The sequence below is a fragment of the Euprymna scolopes genome, chromosome 40 (assembly GCF_053919585.1).
Source record: "Euprymna scolopes isolate OS-2025 chromosome 40, ASM5391958v1, whole genome shotgun sequence".
Taxonomy (NCBI): Eukaryota; Metazoa; Mollusca; class Cephalopoda; order Sepiida; family Sepiolidae; genus Euprymna; species Euprymna scolopes.
Window position 1 is genome coordinate 56,632,422 of NC_136521.1, and position 25,084 is coordinate 56,657,505.

Here is a 25,084-nt window from a genome sequence, read left to right on the forward strand (position 1 = left end):
TAAAAAACGAGTTTCTTAAAGGGGCTGACATAATTATTTACTATAATAATTATTAAATACCTATAGACACCATTCTTTCATCCTTCCAGGAATCATCAGTGCTGGGTGTCACAATTAATACGGGTCGATAGATTCGATACTGGCTTCATTATACATTATATATATATATATATATATATATATGTGTGTGTGTTTGGATTGTTAATCCGGCAGGGGGATGTGATGCGTCTAATGTGTTAGGTATAAGTTAGTGTTAAGTTCATGCTTGCATGCCTTCTCGCTTCCAGCTGACACAGCAGGCTAACCTCGTGGTAAAAAGGGAGCAGCTATGCCTAAGTCTCCTCTGCCAGTACATAGCCTCTCCATCATCAAGACTCCTCCAGTGCCTCCACACGGTAACTGGGTGCCTTGCGGCCCCAAGCTAAACTTGTAGGAGATCTCGGAGTAGTAGGGGACCCCAGAGGTAGTGCGTTATGGCCCACCGATGTGTGGACATGCCCTGACACACTGCCAACCCTTACCCCACTGTCTTGTGGGTGCCCTTGGTTGGGCGAAAACTAGGGGAACAAACCCCAAAATCAAACACTACTGCCTTGTGGGCCTTATCACAGCAAAAGGTTAAGAGATGAGAACTGACTTCAAATCCTACTGCTGCCTTGCAGTTTTCCTTAAAAGCCTATGGAACCTCATCCAGAAAGAAAAGGCGTTGTAGCCGACACGATAGGGCAACTGTTTGCCTCACTGAGATTACTTTCGGCCAGAAGCTGCAACCTCCTCTGCTGCTAGTCGTCACAGGTTTGCTTCACTGGACATGAGCATTGGAGGTTCAGAGGGTGTCTATCTGATGCACAACAGATACTGCACCTAAATTGCGCAAGCAAGTTTGGAGCCAAGGTGGAAAGTCCTGTGGTGATGGAGTGAGACTATGCCAATACCGAGGGATAAAGCACTGAGACCCCAAGATTGACGGACCGCATGATGATATATATATATATATATATATATATATATATATATATTTCTACAGTCAAACAATATATTTATATACACAAGACGCCTTCAATAAGTTTCCAAACTTTTTTCGTATGGGCACTTTATTGATAGTACATACATAAAACTCTAGTCCATTTTGAGGTAATCTCCTCTGGCTGCAATGCACTTGTTGTACCATTCCAACAACTTTTGGAGGTTCCATGGAAGTCCTCTTGTGTGAGCATGTCAATAACCATTGTCACATCCTCTTTTATTTCCTCAATCGTCTCAAAATGACAGCCTCTAAGGTTTTCCTTAAACTTAGGGAATAACCAAAAGTCACAGGGAGCAAGGTTGGACTATAGGGAGGGTGAGGGTCAAATAGTCTGTGACAAGGATGCAGCACCTTTGGAACAAACTTCATGCAAATCTTCCACATCTTTAGTTTCTCACGAATAATTGTGTGTACAGTTCCCACACTGACACCAAACTGTGCACTTATTGTTTCTATAAACACACAACGGTCTTTATCCATGAAATTCTTTATTTGACCAATCAATTCTGGTATTCTGATTTACTCTTCTCACACCTCTCTTCATTCCTCACACCTCTCATCATCCCTCACAGACTCCCTGCATTCCTTGAATCTCTTATGCCACTCAAAAACTGATGCTCAATTCATGCAAAATGGTCGGAAATCAGTCTGAAGCATTCCATATGTTCCTGTGGCATTTTTTCCAAGTTTAAAATAGAATTTTATTGCATATCGTTCTTGTAAAGCGTCCTCACGTCCAGATTGCATTTTTAAAATTCACCAACTGTGACAATTAGGTTTTAGTCAGGTGTTTTCCAGTTTCTACTGCAGCTGTTCATTGGAACCTGAAGTCATAAAAATTGGTCAGTCATCTCATAAGATGTATCGCAATAACATATTGAATTTTCAATGCAACAATTTTAAATGCCTGTACAAAAAAACGTCTAGAAACATATTGAAGGCACCTCATACATACATACATACATACATACATACATATATATATATATATATACTAGCGAGGGGTACCCGGCATTGCCCGGGTGTTTGGAGGTGTGTGTGGAAACTCCAGAAGGGGGAGGGGGGGGTAAAAAAAAAAGTAAGTATGAGGATCGAACCCGAACCCTTGAGGCAAAGTTGTAAATTAAAGTGTGAAAAAAAAAACGTGCGACATTAACCATTGCCCCACCGCAACATGCTAACGGAAACATGTTTGAATTTATTTAATTACTTGGATTTAGCAGGTGCCCGTTTTAATGAGTTAATGAGGTCAAGTTTGACTGCGGGATAGTACCTTCATTTACTGCTGAACGCTTCCTCCCCCCCAAGATGTTATAGGAAAAAGACTAACCCACATGCGGCGAGCGACAAGTGTTGAATATTTATCTTCCCGAAATCAAGCAAATTAAATAGACAGGCGAGCTTTGTTGTTAACTGTGAGATATTACGATTTATATGTGATATAAAAAGTTTTAAACAGTTGTGAAGCGAGCGACCACTTCCCTGAAAAAAGCCTTTTGTTGACATACAGAAAAAGTGAACACACATACATACATACATTTTCACTTTTATATATATAGATATATATTGGTGAGAAGCCTTGACTGTCATTTGGACAGTCAGGTTTTGATCCTGGCTTGAGGCAGTTGCCTGTCTAGCCGCACTGATGAGCTGTGAAACAACGAGATAGTACTGTATGTGGATGACTATATACAGACTGGTAGGGGACCTGACGTTGTCCGGGATGAAATAAGTATCAACAAATGTACCACTCACTCATACTTTTATTGTCATCGAAATCAGTGAAATCAACCATGTTTTAATCAAATCGATTGCTCTAGTCAGGGATTATCCCCTCAAGTGTACCAGGAAGAAACTTCACATATCTCCTCACAGTGACTTACTCGTAGTCCATAATGCATTGTAGTCTACATTGCACTGTAGAGAATCTACTGCTGATTTTGTAAAATGATCTGTAAAGAGTGGCTTCATTTAAAGTTTAAAATGTAAAAGTCAAGTATCATGGTTCAGTTGCGCCTTAGACAGAAACATTCATTTCAAATGCGCACCTGACTTATCAAAGAACCAACTGTGAATTTCATGAAATTATTTTTACATAATCACTGGAATTAAACTTTAACGTATAAAAGTCAAGTATCATGGTTTAGTTGTGTTCTAAAAAGAAATATTCATTTCGAGCGCACTCCTGTCTTATGAAAGAATCTACAATTGATTTTATAGATTGGCCTTTCTGCTTGTGCGGTGATAAAATTTCTCAAATGCATTTGTGATGTTAGGGTGCATAAAAATGTTACCTCTGGTCAAAATCGGACTTCCTTACTTAATCGGCTTTTATCGCTTTTCGATACTTATCAGATGCAGCTTGATACAAAACCTACATAAGAATACTCCCAGACATATCTAGTACCTTCATAGGGTACGAACTCACTCACACATGCAAACAATAGCTTCCTTCAGTCTTGACAGACTATGGATACCCACGGTAAGGGTGCCTGCGTGTGAAATTTTTGCGGCAAGAGTTGTGCAATCTCTAACCACACCTCTCCTGACTCGACATTGTTGAATACCGGTGGCAAGTGAAGGTTCAGGACGACTAGAAACAATGCCAAGATAAATGGAAAGCATAAACAGCGCCTAGAATTCCCAAATGGTCACCCATCTGGTACTAGCCAGGCTCAACATTGCTTAACTTCGGTGATTTGATGAGAACCGGTGTGTCAACGTGATTATGCCGTACATGCGAACACATATGCATGCGCACACACACACACACACACAAAGTTTCTTTTGCATAATAGTAGATATATAATCTCTAATTGGCAATTTGTTATAGTGTTTTCTTTGTATTTAGTACTTGAAGTGTAAACAGTTTATGAAAAAGCCATTGTCACCCTTTGTTTTAATAATCTATCTACTTGCCTGATGTAGCCATTATATATATATATATATATATATATATATATATATATATATATATATATATATATATATATAATATTTGGCTCTTCTACACTATTGGGACGAAATTTTGGAAATCGCAAAACTAAATTTCACATGAAAACAATGGCATCTACATATTTCTCATATTTTTAAGATGATTATATATAAAAATTACGAAAATTATTTATTAAAGAAAATAAAAAATAGAATTTGATGAAAACGATATTAAAAAAAAAAAACGTGTTACAAGAAAGGTCCCCTTTTCTTGTAAGTAAGAAAAACATTAAATATGTAAAAATGAGATTAGATAGACAGAGATTCGAACCTGGTAAGTAAGGTTCGGAAATAGATTCAGGAAGGAATTCGCATTGTTCAAATTAATATAAAATAGTAGATATGTTTGAGTAAACGGAATTTTGATTTTTCAATTCTTTTTTATGAAAACTGAATTAAAATAAGGTCAGTTAGAAGAACGAACAATAGCAAATTTAAATATGTTGAAAAATAAGTTAGATCGAAAAATAGGTTAGAGAACAGTCATTGTCTGCAAAAGTCGTTTGGAAACGTGCCAAACAACACATGTTTAGACCACATGGACTGATCACGTGGCCAGACATACGTATGACGTCATGAAGAAATGAATTCTCGATATATTTTTCTAGTTTTAGACAGACAGGTTCGAGAGACGAGTTAGAGAGCTGACATCATCAGAGAAGGCAGTCTTTGAATGCGAGGGAGAAAGTTTTAATCATGTAGTCGACTTTGAATTCTTGAATGTCATCATCATTGTGACCGGTCGAATGTAATAAAGGAACATCTCATAATTTTGTAATTACACTTAAATATGATATTTTAATTTGTCAAGATTTCAAAAGTAAAAAAAAAGTATTTGGGTGCTATCAGCTTAGAATTGAAACTGAAAGCAAAACTGTAGCATTCAAAGCTGGTGACGTTACCACTGTTCCAATGTGACACACATATGAACTGATTAAAAATAAACTAAAATGAACATACAAAATGCATAACGATTTTTTCGATTTTGATCTGTTAAAAACTATTTTAACTGGCTAAAGACCCGTATAAGAATGGTCCATAAAAAATCCAATCATTTGAGGCCCTTAGCGCCGCTCTGCAACTTTTAGCTTCGGGAGCGATAAAGTTTAAAAATATGAAAACAGACAGGCATAGTAAGTTTTATAAATTATATTTGTCTCTGTTTAGCCCATCCGTTTCCGAGTTCATAGGGAACGAACATTCACACAAATTTCCTTTTATATCATAGTAGATTATATTAAAGATGTTCATGTATAAAAACGAAATTGATCTCTTGTTTGCTTTTTCTTTTCCTCTGTTTAATTTGTTTTCTTTATTTTTTTGTCTCCACGACACTTTGTTATATAGTCGGATAACAGTTGTCTAATGTTTTTGTAACGGCTACATACAGGGTGGAATGATAAAATTGTCGCCCTAAAGAAAACAATATTACAGCTTTATTTTAAAACTTTTATTGAAAAAAAAAAATCAATGCAGGTAACTTGATTATGTAGTAGAGCTGAAATCTACCTAATGTAACCACCTTCACCCTCAATCACTGCTCAATATGGGTCCAGAACTGGGAGTATGCCTTTTCCACAAGCATCGGCAGTTTGGTTTGGTTTGGTGTTGTGGGTGTTCATGTTGGTGATGTTCTCAAAGTATGACCAAACAAAGTAGTCTAGCGGGTTCAGGTCAAGGGAGTAGGGGGGGGGCATTAAGAGAATCATTTCGTATCTGCTAGGGCAATAATTTTATCTTTCCACCCTATATATATATATATATATATATATATATGTATATATATATATGTATATATATATGTATATATATATGTATATATATATATATATATATATATATATATATATCTTAATGTAAAAGGAAAAGACAAAGATCAATTCCACAAAAGGAGACTTATCCGGATAATGCCAAGCCCAACAATAATTATTGGAGCTTATACAATAGGACAACAAGAGTATGAAATGAAGACACAAAACTATATATTGGTAGATATAGAATGGATCATTTATTGAATAATGGAATACAGGCAAAGTTTGGGGGATAGAAGGGACTCTTTATGCCAGGGCATTTCGAAGCCCAATGCTTCTCATCAGAAGAGTAGAGGTACCTAGCACCTTCTCTACTCTTCTGATGAGAAGCATTAGGCTTCGAAATGCCCTGGCATAAAGAGTCCCTTCTATCCCCCAATCTTTGCCTGTATTCTATTATTCAATAAATGATCTATTCTATATCTACTAATATATAGTTTTGTGTCTTCATTTCATACTCTTGTTGTCCTATTATATATATATATATATATATATATATATATATAAGTCTATATTTCAAATTCCAAGATGCCCATCTTACTGTTTATATTTTTCAGCATGGCAGCACCTGTTTTGTAGTACAGAACCATTAACATAATTATTATGCCAATTTTTTCGGATTTATGTAATTATGCCCATATTCCTTTTATTTTCTTTTAAAGGTGATGAGTTCTTATTTTTCTGATGAGTCATAATGGAAAAGATAAAAAAAAACTGGCATAATCATATTAATGGTTTTGCGCTATGAAACAGGTGCTGCCAAGAATGGAATTTTTAACATGCTGAAAATAATTAACAGCAAGATGGACAACATTTTGGAATTTGGAATATAGACTTTTTATCATATATTTGTATATGCTCTGTAATTACATCAAGCTTCATAAATTAAAGAACGTATGTGTGTGTATATATATATATATATATATATATATATATATATATATATATATATATATATACTAGCTGTAGCTCAGTTTGTTTAAATAGAAATACAATTAAAAAAAATTTTAAATGTATTGTTTTAAAAATTTTTTTATTGCATTTTCACCCCAAACAAGGCACATTGACACTTTGTTGTAGGGGGCTACTATCAGGGACATAAGCATCATGGGTACTGTGTAGGAAGCTGGGCAGCAAGATATCGGTTCACGTTACACTTGAACTTCTGCATGTCAGTACAGTCAGGGAAGCAGGGACCCGCAAGGGAATTCCAAAGTCTAGCTGGTCTGGGGAAGAAACTACTGAAGTAGAAAGCTGTCTTGCATCTAGGGATTTCTACTGTGAAGGGGTGGGATTTAGCTGCTTGTCAGAGTTGTCGAGGGTATTTACGTCGAGGGGGCACAAGTGCTTGCAGTTCGTCAGAGCATTCACCATTAAAGTACTTGTAGAACAGGCAGAGGTATGCAACATTTCGTCGATGTGACAGAGGCTGAAGTTTAGCTGCCAGTTCAGGACCTATCAGATTGGCGACTCTCTTTTGTACCTTGTCTAGGAGTGAGAGACTAGTGGCAGATGCACCAGCCCAAATATGACAACAATACTCCATACATGGGCGAATGGTGGCCTTATAGAGGTATAGGATACTTTCAGGCATTAATAGCTTTCTAGCACGGTAGAGAGAACCCACCTTCTTCGCAGTGGTCTTAGCAATGTTCTCAATGTAATTGTTCCAACTCATGTTTCCTGTGAACGTTGTAAATTTACTGAATAAATATATGTTTATTTATTTAATGAAATATTCCATTTTGTAATGTTTATATACATTTATTATTTTTTTACAATTGTTGTAACAACAAAAGTTTTTTTTTTTTAACACACGCACACAAACATATGCATGCACGGACTATAATAAGAACTATTAGTGATGCGATACTTGTGGATACACAATATTGTGAGACTCGTTCATGTTTATAGCAAATGCTTAGCGAATTGTGTAGTACAACACATACACAAAACTGTAATGACCTAAGCATGAAATGAACTTGATGCTGTGCAAAGTAATATGTCTTTTAGTGACGCCATATTATAATTATAGTAACCGTTTGTTAATGAAGCATAGAATTATTAGTGCTCAGCCAATTAGAATGGACGGAGTTTGGTGAGGGAGCCATTATTATTTATGAATCAGAAACTGAAAAGTATATATATCTATTTCTGTGGAAATATATTTTCTTATAATATATACCAATCCTTATTTAAGAAGCTCAATGTAATTACAGAGCTATATAGTGAATAAATGACTAAAGACTACATTCCAAAGTTTATGATGTTGGCCATCTTATAATTTATTCCTTTAATTCAGTTGACTTTTACAATTCTTGACAGTATCTGTTTCGTAGTGCAGGGTCAAGATCAAAGTGTAGTATCTGTTCCGGCAGATACTGCACTTAAGATAATTTGTACCAGTCAATGGAGGGGAAACCCTCTATACTGGGACAATTATTATTTTTGGTAACCAGAGTGACCCCTTTTAGGGGAGCTGGTTTTTACCTCACATTAAAAACGGCCTTGTGCCTAATTTGCTCAGTGGGGGAGCAAATAAATACCATCTGTTCCGGCAGATACTGCACTTAAGATAATTTGTACCAGTCAATGGAGGGGAAACTCTTTATACTGGGACAATTATTATTTTTGGTAACCAGAGTGACCTCTTTTAGGGGAGCTGGTTTTTACCTCACATTAAAAACGGCCTTGTGCCTAATTTGCTCAGTGGGGGAGCAAATAAATACCATCTGTTTCGTAGTGCAAAATCAATCAATTATATCAATCAGTAAATGTATCATGCTCTTATGATGAGTTAAGACCATAATAGATTACCTGATTGATATAATAAGTAAGTGATTGAGTGTAAATGTCAATTAAATTAAAGGAATAAATTATAAGATGGTCAACATCATGAACTTTGGAATATATTCTTTTGTGATTTATTCACTATATATATATATATATATATATATATATATATATATATATATATATATATATATATATATATATATATATATATAAACAAACACACTGGACGCCCGGGGTTGCCCTGTCATTCAATATGCATGATATTTTAATTTATGCAGATTGTGTATGCATCATTACAGTGTCAATCCTCTATTGATTATTATATATTACGAGGAATAATTTGTCCATGGACTAATTCGCAAAAAAAAAAAAAAAAGAAGAATAATGATAATGTTTTTCATCAAATTCCCTCTGTTTACGTCAGCTGATATCTGTGTTTGATGATGAATTCCCCGGAAATGTCACTTTTGATTATTGTTTAGTTTTAAAATATGTAAACGAAGAAATAATTTGCGATTTTAAATGGTACCTCTTCTTTTATCATAAACTGAACTTATTAATAAGAAAAAATGTAAATAAAATGGCGATGTGCATCTGGGCTTGAACACGGGAACATTCGATCCGGGGTCGAATACTCTATCACTGAGCTATATCTCAGATGGCAATAGTTCTTTTTTTTTAAGAAGAAATGATTTGCTGAGAATTGAATCTCCCTTTATTTGCTAAGAATTATCTCCCTTGGCCGGTGTAAAATATTCCCAATTTAAAAATTATTTTTTATCTATAAGAAAGACAGACTATTTTTAGGATCAGATTTTTTTTTTTTTTTCGATTTTTGATACTTATCAGATGAATTTATGTACAAAACATATCTAAGAACATTGCCAGACACATAAATTATCTTTGTGTGAAATTTGGAAATGATAAGCTCAGTCATTTCAGAACCTATGAGAAAAAAACACACACACAAACAGTGATTTTTTTTATATAATAGTAGAGATATTTCAAAAGATTACGTTCTAGTATTGAAATAAAAGTGAACGGATTTGCTAGTAGTATAGATGTAATCTATGAAAGCAAACTTTTTTTTCATCTATATTCATTTAGATAATACAAATTTTCTGTTTCTTTTAGATGTCAACCTCAGCAGTTTCCTTTCCATCAAAACAGACATCTTGAACAATCCAAAACGTGACCAACAAAAGGCTCTTGATTCACGACTTATTTATCATGGTAAGTAGCCATATTGACGTCTTTATTTGTTTTTCATCAGCGAATTCACACCGGTAGCTGACTGGCTGTTTCTAACACAGCATGGGGCATAGCGAGTCTTTTCACTGCAACAGTATTCGCAGATTTAGGTCGCCTAATTTTTACGCTGTAGACTATGGACACATAGCCAACTGAATAAAAGTTAACAGATATTCTAGATTGCATGAACCTAGACATTGTGTGCCTAATCACTAATAAGAAACTTAAGAAAATATAGAAAGGTTAATTGGTGCTAGATCTCTAAAAGGCCATGGAAAACTAAATAATTGCAATCTAACTAGTGGCGTACGGCATAATCACGTTGACACACCGGTTCCTGCTGGATCACCGAAGTTAAGCAATGTTGAACCTGGTCAGTACTAAATGGGTGACCATTTGGGACTTTCAGGTGCTATATGTGCTCTCCGCTTATCTCGGCATTGTTTCCAGCCGTCCTGGTCTTCTCCTTGCCACTGAACTCAAACAGTGCCGATTCAGGTGTGATTAGGGATTGCGCCACCCTTGTCTCACAATTACATGTGCTACTGCCCCTAAGGGGTATTCTTTGTCCTTTGAGACTGAACAGAAGCATGGCCCTAGTGGCGTGCATAAAGGTGAGAAGCCCATTTAATCATATTAAAACTGTCTCTTCTTTCTCATAGTTTTCATTACTAGTATTTTAGGCATCCAATTAAGAAATTGGTCCCGGATATCGTTGTTACAGGAAAAAGGGCTGTCCCCTTTCCTGTAAATAAGAAAAACATAAGATAAGTGGAAAATGAGATTAGGATAAGCCGAGACTCGAACCTTGTAAGCAAGATTCAGAATAGATTCAGAAATTGGAATGTTAGAATTTAGCTATTGTTTTGGAAATAGTTCGATATTGTTTGTATTGTAAAAAGAATTTAATTGTTTGTTCTTTTATGAAAACTGAATTTAAAAAAAATAGGTCAGTTGAGAATTCTTTATTGTCGAAAGTGTGTTTTGGACATGTGAGTGGACATGTGAGTTGGTCACGTTTTGGAACCACACATCTGACGTCATAGCAAAAAGGGAATTCTCAATAATAGGAGCTAGGATTAGCAGATTAGAGGAGTTAAGAGTTGGGCAGTCGGCAGTCGAGCAGATGAGGCAGAACAGTTGAGTCTGCTAGTCAGAGAGAGAGTTGGAGTCAGGGTTCTTTGGAAGCGAAGGAAAGAACATTAAACTATGCAGATCCTGAAATTTGAATTTCTGATGTCATCATCATTTCGATCGGTGAAATGAAGTAAAGAATTACTATCAATTTTTTGTAACTGTTGTCTTCGTAACACCATTCAACAATTGAAGGTAATGTGTTAATCATCTTAATATGAACTTTGTATAGCCCCCTTTCAAGTAATGTGTCCCCCTCCGCCATCATAAGTAATGATTCTCCCCCTCTGATGTAAAAGAACAGTAATACACATTCATTCAATAATGAATTCTCATTATCTCTCTCTCCTCTCACTCTGTTATAAATGTCTTGTCTCCCTCATCGTCCCCTCTGTATTACATGTACCCATTATATGTCCCCCATCATCTCTCGATATATGATCCCCAATATGGACCCCTATAAAACAATTGTCACTTCTATATATATATATATAGAGAGAGAGAGAGAGTGTGCCCACAAAGTCTGGCTGCATAATCTACACGGTGCACACAAAGTCTGGCTGCATAATCTACACGGTGCCCACAAAATCTGGCTGCATAATGTAGCCAGACTTTGTAGACACACTTATATATATATATATATATATATATATATATATATATAAAGTAGTGGCGTCTGTGTGTACCATTCTCATACAGCCCACACCACTGGACCGATCATGACCAAACCTTGGCATGATGATGGTCTACAACCTAGGGATGGTGCATATCATTTTCTAAGGTAAAGGTCAAAGTTTGAGGTCATAGCCTATGTATATATACTGTCTTACAACTCAAACGACCGGACCGATCGTGACCAAATCTGACATGATGATGGTCTCTTATCTAGGGATGGTGCACACCATTTTTTCAAGGTTAAGGTTATATTTGGTATATTTGCTCTTCATAAACTCCCCTACACTTAGGGAAGATGTACACCAAGTTGGGATATCTTTGCTATAGCTTTGATAAAAATGTGTTTGTGATACTAAACAAATGTTAACCATTGTGATGCTTTGTAATTGATTCAATTTTTATTTATAACAATGTGTCAAATTATCTATTTTAATGGTTTTTATTCTTCAATGAAAAAACCCTAGCTTTGGAAATCCATGGGCTAAGGAATTTTATTTATGTTTGAATATTTGATGAATTAATAAATATTGCAATTTATTCAATTTTATTTTCATCAGCAATTCTCTTGTTAATATTGAGCTTTTCCTTTTTGGTTAGAATTACCCTGAAAGTATTACCTCTAGTAATATCTATCAGGATTTTTCATCAGATTTTAATGTCTTATCTTGCTTATATATATATATATATATATATATATATATATATATATATATATATATATATATATATACTAGCAGATGTAACAGACGTTGCCCAGTTTAAAATGTAACATTAAATTTTAAAAAATGAAGTAAAAAAAAAAGGGGGAAAAAATTGAGACGTGCTGCAAGTAGTATGTTTTTTCTGAACAGTTCAGTTCTTGTAAGTAAAAAACAAATATTCAAGCTGAGATCGAAACCAAACCTAAAGACAGTCAAGTATGATAATCATTAGGCCAGCTTTCCACTATCATTAAAGTGCTTTCAAACCTACTTATTCTTAACATATGGAACCTGTCATGTGACAATCGTGAAACAGTTGACAAACAGATAGAAATCCAATAACCCCCCCCAAGCACCATTGTTTTCAATTTTGACCTCCTTAGCAGCCTTTTTTTTCCAGATGAAAACTGATTAAAAGATTTTTCACATGTCTGAATACCCTATATAACAAATTTCAAGTCTGTAGATCAAAAATTTGCTGAGTATATAGGTTAAGAGTTGTCTTCACACACACATTCTCACTATATATATATATATATATATATATATATATATATATATATATACCACTAGCAAAGATACCTGCGTTTCATATGCAGAGTGATCTAACCATTATATGATGATCTGCACATGCAAATTAAAGTGACCAACTTTATTTCAACTGTAAAGTGCTCAATTATAAAAAAATGAGTTTCTTAAAGGGGCTGACATAATTTACTATAATAATTATTAAATACCTACAGACACTAGTGTTTCATCCTTTTGGAAATCATCAGTGCAGGGTGTCACGATTACCGCCGGTTGGGGAGGGGGGATTCAAACTCGGCAACAAAGTCATCTCTGACTCTATTAGCAAAGACCAAATCCATACGGCTATCATCAACTGTGAAAAATATCGTTGAAATTTAAACATTTACTTTTAAATGTTTTTAAAAGTTTTATGGTTTAAAAGACCAAGACAAGTGCAGATTATTTTTTCAATAAATAAATACGTTTTTTTTTTTTATTAAAAAAAAAAATTTCAGTTTGTAACAGAACCTTCGTCAAGGTAATCCAAGATGTTTTTTTTTCTTTTGTTTTTGCATGCCATGCTGTAGGTGATAATGCTTGGAATGCCTTCAGATGTTATTGAAGCAAAGCTTTATGGTTTAATGTATTGTACATTGTAGACGCTAGTTGCGCGCATATGTCAAATAATATATACCGCTTCTGCGGCTTACAGAGTATGACTTACTTTGATTCAAAAAAAGATTTTTTTTTTAAATATTTTTTCGAATTATGTAAAATGTTAATTATAAAACTCTGATCTGTCTGGACTTCTTGCTTGCTTGAATCTGGTATTATATATATATATATATATATATATATGGTCAGGTCATGTCATGTCATATGCTACTGGTACCATGTAACCCAGTACTACCTACCTCATCGTTGGGTCACCGGCAACTAAACTGGTTCCCCCACCAGACTTATTTGGTGAGGAGAGTGGCTAGTCTCCCTGAAGGATTAAAAACAAGATCTTTCAAAGAGTGAATGAACCCTTTTTCGGGGTCAACAGCCAACTAGCACCGTGTATATTTGTGTGTATGTATATATGTGTTGGAGGTGGAGAGGGCTTCCGTAAGCCGTGGTGAAGGCAACCTTTCTAGGAGAAGCAAATCTCTGATTTAAAAAAAAACATAAAGCGGGAGACCAATACCTGCATTAAGCTACTCTGCAGTTTAATTTGTTGCTGGCTATCTTGCTCTTGCTTGTTGCTGGGTCTAAACATTTTGAACCGAGAGAGAGATTTAGCTGTCGAACAAAGCTAAGACTCTGTAACATCATCTTTGTGTAGATACTCCCTCAGGCATATGGGCTCATGGACTTTAAGTGTCTGAGGGAGGGGCACTCGTCTGACAAGACTTTGCAATTATCATCATATATATATATATATATATATATATTAGTGAATGAATGACAAAAGTCTATATTCTAAAGTTTATGATGTTGACCATCTTACAATTTATCCCTTTAATTCAGTTGACATTTACAATTCTTGAAAGTATCTATTTCATAACACAAAATCAATCATTTAATTATTATATCAATTAGTGAATCTATTTTTCCCTTAACTCATCAAAATAAATAGCAACAATCAATCCATCAAAAGGAAATAAAGTGCGTTTTGACATTATTAAGATCCGAAAATTGGCAGAGAAGCTGTAAATACCTTATATGTTTACATCACACCATTTTCATAATATAAGGTATTTACAACTTCTCTTCCAATTTTCGGATCTTAATCATGTCAAAACGCACTTTATCTCCTTTTAATGGATTGATTGTTGCTGTTTCTTCTGATAAGTTAAGGGCAAAATAGATTCACTAATTGATTTTCATTCACTCACATACATACATCTAATTAAATATTTACAGGCATACACAGACATATATCTACCGTTTTATTGATATAGATAATTTTATATACTAATTAATATATAATTTTACCCATTGAATCTCCTTTCGTAATTGTGGATGTTCTTGCTGAATTTAGTTGGTATTTACTATTATTTAAATTTTATTCATTGTAAACCATTCTTGGTGTATGATTACTAGGGCTATGACAACAGCATATTCTTTTTATTGTTTTGACTCTCAAGTATATATCCGACGCAGTGAGACACAGTTAATCAACCGAGAACCGCATCACTCTATATAAAAGCATATAAGATATCAATGGATACACACTCGAGATTCAAAATAATCAAAAGAATATGCTGTTGTCCTAACCCTAATAATTACTATTGTCTGTTAATTTTAGTGTTGAAGTAGTTGAAGAGTTAATCGGTTAAATATTTACGCACAGGCATACATCTACTGGCTTTATATAGATTTTAATTCCTTCAACTCGGATGTTATTGTATGAAAAACAAAAACTTAATTTTACTTTGAATACACTTAAGTAACACATTTACTCAAAATAAAGCTTGCATAATTGAGGTTTTTGATGCTAGATATTCTGATAAGCGCAAAACGTGTGTGCTCTTTTTGTGGAGATTTAAAATTTACATCAGAAAAACCACGCAAAGGAAACAAACAAATGAGAGATCAGAGAGACAGAGATAACAAAGGCTGGTACATCCTCATCAACGAAGCATCTATTTATATCAGTTAGTTATGCGTGTATGTTTATATATTTGTGTGCAAAGTATTCGCCCCTACCAAAAAAATAATAACCGATCATTATTAATTTAGGAATAGTTACTAGGCATAAGCGTCATAATGTAAGCTATGCAGTAGAACCCCAGGATACGGCATTAAAAATTTGTAGCAAAATACAGTACAGTATATAATACACATGTATATAATCAAACAATATTAAAAATAATACTGTAAGGCGGGGCTAACACCATAACCAGGGGCCGGAAAAACATCGATTTCTACATCAGAACCTGGAACAAAAAAAACGTATCTTGAGCCAGAAACACAACTTCATTGAGCTTGTTATTTGAAATAATTTAGACGATACTATAAAGGATACGTACCTAAAAAAAAAAAAAATTTCATATAAACGGAGTTTCCCAAAAGAAGCTGAATTGATCAAATATAAGATGGAACAACAAAAGCAGCAAATCAGCGAAAAAGTCATCATGAATCGTTACACCACCGGAGCGGATATTTATTGTAGAGTAGTACTTTTGGTTGAATTCAAATTTTAAATCCGTCAACAAAATACAGTAAAGTATACAATACACATGTATATAATCAAATAACATTATCAATAATACTGTAAGGCAGAGCTAATACCATAACCAGAGGCTGGAAAAACATTGTATTACACATCATAACCTGAAAAAAAAAACGTAATCTGGGGCCACCGTATCTCGGGGTTCTACTATATTAAGTTTTACGCAAAGGCGGCAGAAATGGGGTGAGAGCTCTTTGTCAAAATTCTTGATTTTTATGAAATTTTAAAAGTAGACATAGGGCATTAATTGATAAATATTCACTGAATTTCAGTTTCTTTGGGGTATTTTTTTTATGTTTTTAGGAGACATAATATGGATATAATCGCTCATTTGAAAATTCAAATATTTCAGATTTGCATTGAATTTGTTTTATATTTATTAGCCATCAATTTAACTTGTATAAATTTAAGTTTCTTAAGACTCCTTAAGCCTTAAATTTTGGAAAATATTATTTAAATTGTTTATATACTGTTTTTATATTTCAGAATGTATTGAGTATTTTATCATTCTTTTTTATAATGATGTAAAAGTATATGAATTATAATATTACTTATGTTCTCACTCATGAGTGATCAAGAAGTAAAAAAAACAAAAACAATTTGTACATACTTGTACATGTTTATGTGTTGAGACGTTTTTTTTCATCATCGCTGTTTCATGATCGATTGTCTTGTGGTCAGTTATCGTCTGTTTAACTAGCGTATGAAAAACGTATTATTGAAGAGAATTGACTTATGGAGAGAGAGGCTACATAACTAAAATTATTTACTTTACTTGGTTTTCTAACTTGGGAATTGAGAGACGCAGATGGACAGACATCAAAGCGATATTGATCTTTGATTATTCACATTATTGGGACATGTCCCGTCCATACAACTTCCAGAGTGAAACCTTTGTTTTTCTCACTCAAAAACATGACGTGATTTCATATTGTGATCATTCGATTATTTTGTATTAGGTCATTAAAAAAAAAATTTTCTTTTTTATAATTTTAATAAAATATTTGCATTTTACACGTGGTTTCAAAGACAGTTTTCATATTTAAGTCCTACACAGATCTGTTTAAAGAACCTATTCCATTATATATATATATATATATATATATATATATATATATATATACATATATATATATATATATATATATATATATAGAGAGAGAGAGAGAGAGAGAGAGAGAGAGAGAGAGTACAATAAAATAAGAAAACGACAATATAAAAATATATACTAATGTGTATAGATTTATTTGTTTATTCAATGTGGATGATACATCAATTAGGGGTGTAGGATAAGTAAAGCTCTTTATACCATGGTATTTCGAAGCCTCATGTTTCTCATCAGAAGAGGAAAGATGCTAGGTAACATAATAGGGACACGACGTCTAGTTATAGCTACATTAGGAGCGAAATAATTGTGCTGCGAGAGATAAAATATTGAGACTGTTCGGAGAGAGAATGGGAGAACTAAAGTGATTTCTGTGATATAGGAGGAATATAGCTTTTATTATATAATGAAGAAAGGTGCATTGCATATCTATCATTGTGGGTTTAATATATGTGTACAATATGTGTGATTAAACTGTCGGGAAGAATATAAGGTAAGTGATTGAAAAGGGATGGTTATTTAATCATATCCTCTTCTTATTTTATTGATACTCTATATAAGCTCCAAAGAAATTTGTTGAACTTTGTATTATATTAACGAATCGATCTTATTCTTATAACTCCCCCATATATATATATATATATATATATATATATATATATATACACACACACACACACACATATATATACATATGAGAGAGAGAGAGAATGCTGTGGAAGAGCTCGGTGCATAGCAGAGCAAAAATAAAAGTAAAAAAAAAACAACCAAAATTTAGCCAAATCTCATAAATTTATTTCAACCCAATACAGCCTTTTCAAATGAGAAAGCTGTTCAGGTTGTTGTCCAACTGAGAAAAGACAAATATAATATGAGATTTGACTAAATTTTTGATTACATCATCAAATCATGGTTTTCTTCTCAGCACCATTATTCTATTTAACTCAGTTGAACAACTGACCAAAATGTCTACTTGTGGATTTAAACTGAGCATACATCTATCAGTTGTGTTACTAGTATATTCATACCAATAGTATCACCCACTTCCTTATTGGATATATATCAACATATTACCCCATAATGAGCCTAAACTAATCATTCATATATATATATATCACAGTCGGATTTCGGCGCGGTTTACTTGATCTGTATTGGTTAATAGAAATTCTTGTGTGCGGGGTGTTTGCTAAGTTGGTAGAGTGCTTGCCTCGCATGCAAGAGGCTCGGGTTTCGAATCCTGAGTTCGGATGTGTAACTGATGAGCCCAAATGAGGGCGAAACTCGAGTCTTGGACTTCCAGTTTGTTGACTGTCATGGCTCTTGTGGGCTGCGACGGGTTTGGCTGTAGAATTTATTATTATATATATATATATATATATATATATATATATACACACACACACAGTCTCAAAATATGTACACACACTTTATCAGTGTCTGGACAATAATGGTCATCAGTTTGAAAATTTGCAACCATGATTCTTCAATTAAATTTGTCTTCTGTATCCGAAGTAATTCCATTTCATTCTATGTTCACAAATCGCCATTCAAAGTGTGAATGTTTTTTGATACACCCTGTACATATGGCATAATCATGTTGAGTCACCGGTTCTCATTAGAGTTGATCAAAGTTGAGACTGGTCAGTACTAAAACGGTTAACTGTGAATAATACTTGCTGTATATGTTTGTGTTGCCGTTATTTCTAATTGGTTGGGATTTCTTCTTGTTACTAAAATCAAGCAGCACCGACTCAGGAGAGGTGATGTTGGAGATTGTGCAACTCTTTCTTCACAATTTGACACACACATTTTATATATATATATATATATATATATATATATATATATATATATATATATATATATATATATATATATATATTGTTGATGTACAAAATCAACTTTTTGTCGGTAACATCGACTCGAAACAACATCTGATGAGTTGGTGAGAACAGGAAATTTTTATGAACACATAAAATCATAAAATTGCCATCCCATTAACGGAACGGCTGTAATGAAGAAATTCAAGATGAAATAAACAAAAGTTACAAAAAAGAAAAAATGGAAGTCTTTGAATTTCAACAAAGATTTGTACTATATATATATATATATATATACACTAGCAGTTCCGCCTGGCTTTGCTCGGGCCCTATGTACTGTTCATAAGTTATGTGCATATGTATATATTAAAAAGTGTAAATATGTAAAGTAATGCCTTTCTGTATAATAGTCTACCTTAACTACCATAGAGAAAAGACAGACAGACATTTTCACTTTTATAGATAGATAGATATATTGGATGCAATATAGTAACGATTAAAAAAGTATATGACTGGGCTATTAAAACATGTTTACTGTAAGACTAAAACTTAAAACATGAACCAATAGCTACTACGTTATAAATTCCTAATGCCGGCGTTCAACCTTCACCTGGCAAATTTCATTTTTTTTTAATTTTCACACTTTTGCACCAAATTTTTAGGCTAAAACCCAAATATAAATTTTTGCATGGATTCAAATACCTTATATATGAAGTTTCATGTCTGTAGACCAAAAACTCTAGGAGGAGTTTGGTAGGCAAAATTTGTTAAACAAAAATATATACGTATACATAAATATATATGGAAACAATTTTGTGTTTACTATAAACTTTTTAAGCAAATATTATGCAAGTATAAATCATGTAGAATATCCGCATGAATATAATTACACATAATTGTTAACTAAAGATGATTATCCCATTAGAAAACCAGAACAACCTATAGGGAATTAATTAAAATGAATGTTTAAAAGAATATGCAAATTAGCTATATCTTTTGCTAGTGAATGCAATTCCACAACTCATATTTAAGAAAATTGTATTTTCTTTTTAAATAAATAGAAAAGAGGGTTGCCTTTTTTCTGTTATTCTTGGCATTCAGGCCAGGACCAAAGTGTAGTATCTGTTCTGCAGATGCTGCACTTAAGGTAATTTGTCCCGGTCAATGGAGGGGAAACCCTCTATGCTGGGACAATTACTATTTTTGGTCCCAACCAGAGTGCCCCTTTTCCCTTTTTTTTCGGGGAGCTGGTTTAACCCCACACTAAAACGGCCTTGTGTTACATTTTGCTTTGGTGGGAAAGCAAATAAATACTAATAGAAAAGAGGGTTTTTAATATGAATATCAATACACACAAAAGAAAAACGAATTTAAAGGAGTGTATATATATATATATATATATATATATATATATATATATATATATTTAAAGTGATGGTTGTGTAGTTCCAACGAGAGAAAAAATGTATATTTAAAAGAGTGTAGCCATCAACAATTGTGGGTTTTTTTTAAAGGTTTTCATCATATTTTTATTTTAAAATATTTTTATAACGCGTTTCGAGCTTAGGGTGTGCTCTCTTCAGATATTTTCGTAAAAAGTGTTTCTTTAAAATGGGAGTTTGTGGATATGCCTCCGCTGATATTAAATATGTTTTTCATAGTGGTGCGATGCGTGTGTTCAGTGTTTAAACGTCCTGTCTCCAACTTTAAGTGTTTCACTGTGACCGGTCAAAGTTAGTTTCAAAGAGTGTTTTTTAGTCCATATGGTGAAGGTTTTTATGGCTTCTTTAGGGTTCTTTTTTAAAGACTTTCTTTCCCCATGTATAGCATACACTCACACACAATCCCATACGCATACATATATATTCATGTACATGTACACATGCACACGCACAGGCACACACACATACACACGCGTACATACATAGAAATATATGTAGGAGCATACATATATACACATATACATACCCACCTACACACTCACACACGCACTCGCATACATCCACCGCTAACAATTATTTTTATTTTTTTATTTTTTATTTTATATATATATATATATATAAATATATATATATATATATATATATATACACTTTTTTTTTTTTTTTTTTTTTTTTCCTACCAAAACACGCATGTATATATGCGCTTAATCATTCAGACATATGTACACGCACCCACACACACACACACAAGTAAGATGGAGAATAATAGGTAGAAGATATATATACACACACATGCACGCACATACACACATATATGTACACACATATATGTATGTGCACATACACTCACAAACATCCACATACTATGTAGGCACATACACATACACACACACATGCACACACACATACATATGCAGGGGCTCACACATACGCGTATATCCATATTCACACGAACACATTTACCCACTCATACATGTGCATACATATGTATATATACATACATACACACATACATACGGATGTGTATACACTCATCCACCCATATATATATATATATATGGGCACATGCATTCACAATCCCACACACATATACATATTCATACATCCCACCTTATGTATATATTGGTTGGAGTTTCCTTTCCAATCCATGCACATATGCATACATGGATTCGGTCACCCAAACATAAGTGCACGTATATATACAAACAAGATGTAGCATAGATAACAGATGATATATAACTATACACACACGCATACACAATCCTATGTGTACACCCACGCACATACACATATACACACGCACACACGCGCGCACACACACATACATACGTTTAATTTCTAGTTGTTTGTTTAGTTAAGAGAAATGGTACTGTACTGGATATGGGCGCGCGCACCCGCGAAAGTGTGCGTGTGCCTTATTGTGCTTTTTTGTTGTTTCGTGTGTGAGGGTGCACACCTACCCAAGCATGCATGCGTGTAAGTGTATTTTGTGTTTTGCCTATTTATGTGTATAATTATACACATAAATAGGCAAAACACAAAATACACAAATAGCACAATAAGGCACACGCACACTTTCGCGGGTGCGCGCGCCCATATCCAGTACAGTACCATTTCTCTTAACTAAACAAACAACTAGAAATTAAACGTATGTATGTGTGTGTGCGCGCGTGTGTGCGTGTGTATATGTGTATGTGCGTGGGTGTACACATAGGATTGTGTATGCGTGTGTGTATAGTTATATATCATCTGTTATCTATGCTACATCTTGTTTGTATATATACGTGCACTTATGTTTGGGTGACCGAATCCATGTATGCATATGTGCATGGATTGGAAAGGAAACTCCAACCAATATATACATAAGGTGGGATGTATGAATATGTATGTGTGTGTGGGATTGTGAATGCATGTGCCCATATATATATATATATATGGGTGGATGAGTGTATACACATCCGTATGTATGTGTGTATGTATGTATATATACATATGTATGCACATGTATGAGTGGGTAAATGTGTTCGTGTGAATATGGATATACGCGTATGTGTGAGCCCCTGCATATGTATGTGTGTGTGTGTGTGTATGTGTATGTGCCTACATAGTATGTGGATGTTTGTGAGTGTATGTGCACATACATATATGTGTGTACATATATGTGTGTATGTGCGTGCATGTGTGTGTATATATATCTTCTACCTATTATTCTCCATCTTACTTGTGTGTGTGTGTGTGTGGGTGCGTGTACATATGTCTGAATGATTAAGCGCATATATACATGCGTTTTTTGGTAGGAAAAAAAAAAAAAGTGTATATGTATATATATATATATATATATATATATATATATATATATATATAAAATAAAAAATTAAAAAATAAAAATAATTGTTAGCGGTGGATGTATGCGAGTGCGTGTGTGAGTGTGTAGGTGGGTATGTATATGTGTATATATGTATGCTCCTACATATATTTCTATGTATGTACGCGTGTGTATGTGTGTGTGCCTGTGCGTGTGCATGTGTACATGTACATGAATATATATGTATGCGTATGGGATTGTGTGTGAGTGTATGCTATACATGGGGAAAGAAAGTCTTTAAAAAAGAACCCTAAAGAAGCCATAAAAACCTTCACCATATGGACTAAAAAACACTCTTTGAAACTAACTTTGACCGGTCACAGTGAAACACTTAAAGTTGGAGACAGGACGTCTAAACACTGAACACACGAATCGCACCACTATGAAAAACATATTTAATATCAGCGGAGGCATATCCACAAACTCCCATTTTAAAGAAAAACTTTTTACGAAAATATCTGAAGAGAGCACACCCTAAGCTCGAAACGCGTTATAAAAATATTTTAAAATAAAAATATGATGAAAACCTTTAAAAAAACCCACAATTGTTGATGGCGACACTCTTTTAAATATATATATATATATATATATATATATATATATATATATATATACTAGCAAGGTTATCCAGCGTTTCACGGGACGAAAGTTTAATATATATTTATTAAAACCTCTATCTCTTTATTCATTTGCAGACTTATCCTCACCTTCATAGTTGTTATTGTTTCATCATGTTTTAGCCAACTCAGCCTCTGGCCTTCTTCAGGTTAATCACCTGAAGAAAAATAGTAATAATAATATATAACTATCTCTTGGTCTCTCTGTCCCTCTCCCTCTCTTTCCTCTACCCTCTTCCCAACCCCTTTTTATCCTTCATCCATCTCCTTCCTCTCTAGCTAGGCACATACACAGACAATTCTCCATTGTATAATAGATTCTTTGAGAATTGAGTTGACATTTTCTTCCCAAATTAGTAAATATAATAGCTGGAATGCCCACTATGAAATCTTGCCCAGAATAATTTTGTATACATTTTAGATATTATTCATCTAGGACCACCCTGATCAGAACATTCGAACTTTGTGGTTCTTTGTTTTTCAGTTGTTAACTTTTGCCGGACATAGAAACATACATACACACAGACAATTGCCTTTATATGATACTAGCAAGGCTACCTGGTATTGCTCGGGGCAAATCTCTTTTGCGTGCACACACGATTTCCTCTCTACATCTTTCCTCTTTGCCTAACCCACTTCTCTCTCTGAACATAAACAAAATTTTATATGTTACTTAAGAAATGAGTCGGTGTAAAGGAAATAACTTCTTGAAAATAAAAATCAGAATTATTTCAACTTTAGTTGGTGCTAACACCTCCACTCTCTTGGAAAAATCCATGCAAGTTTCGTTTTTCTAAATTTTATTTATATGAATGGATAAAAAAATCAATACGAAAAATATATAAATGTTTTTATCTTTTCCGTATTTATTTTCTATTTGTTGACATGTAGGAATACAAAAGGTCTTTTGAAAGAAAGGAAAACGTTTCTTTTTTTCAAAAGCACATAATTTTCTACCGATACTTCGGTCTTCTTCAGTGTGAATAAAAATCTTTTGTATTCTACATGTCAACAAATAGGAAATAAATACAGAAAAGATATAAACATTTATATATTTTCCATATTGATTTTTATCCATACACACACGTGTGTATATATATATATATATATATATCAAAAGAAATACACGTGAATACAACATGCAATTTTCTAAATTGTAGATATTCATCCAGAGCTTAAGAAAATACCAACTTTGTAGATGTTTGTTTTGTAGTTTTAGAGTTTTAGTTGGACATACAAACACACAGACATTTTCGCCTTTTGTCTCTCTCTCTCTCTCCATATATATATCTATATATATATATATATATATATATAAAGTTGAGTTTTTTCTCTCTCTGCTATTGATTTTAAAAACCTATGTTTTCTATTTAAAAATTATCAAAACAAACTTAATTAAGATGCGAGCAACTGCATGAAGAGTAACTAATTTGCATACTCCTTTGAAAAACGAGTGTTAATTAATCACCTGTTTATTTTTTATGGCTTATTTATTGGTTTTATTTAACTATTAAGCTGACTTCTATTTATGCATAGTTTCTACATTCTGTATAATGGTGTAGAATTTAGGATGAAAAATTTCTAATATACGAAAATATTTCTCTCTCTCTCTCTCT

At 33.7% G+C, this 25,084-nt stretch overlaps 1 protein-coding gene and 1 pseudogene across 2 annotated transcripts in view; one reads left to right on the plus strand and one right to left on the minus strand.

The window, feature by feature from the left end:
- LOC145265583 (meiosis inhibitor protein 1-like) overlaps positions 1–25,084 on the plus strand; it is a 768,286-nt gene that overhangs the window by 581,013 nt on the left and 162,189 nt on the right. For both annotated transcript variants that reach the window (XM_080121585.1, XM_080121586.1), the window contains one exon: positions 9,763–9,861. In XM_080121585.1, coding sequence (XP_079977711.1) covers positions 9,763–9,861 — 99 coding nt within the window. The remainder of the gene's footprint in view (positions 1–9,762; positions 9,862–25,084) is intronic.
- LOC145265913 (5S ribosomal RNA) lies at positions 3,650–3,766 on the minus strand (annotated as a pseudogene).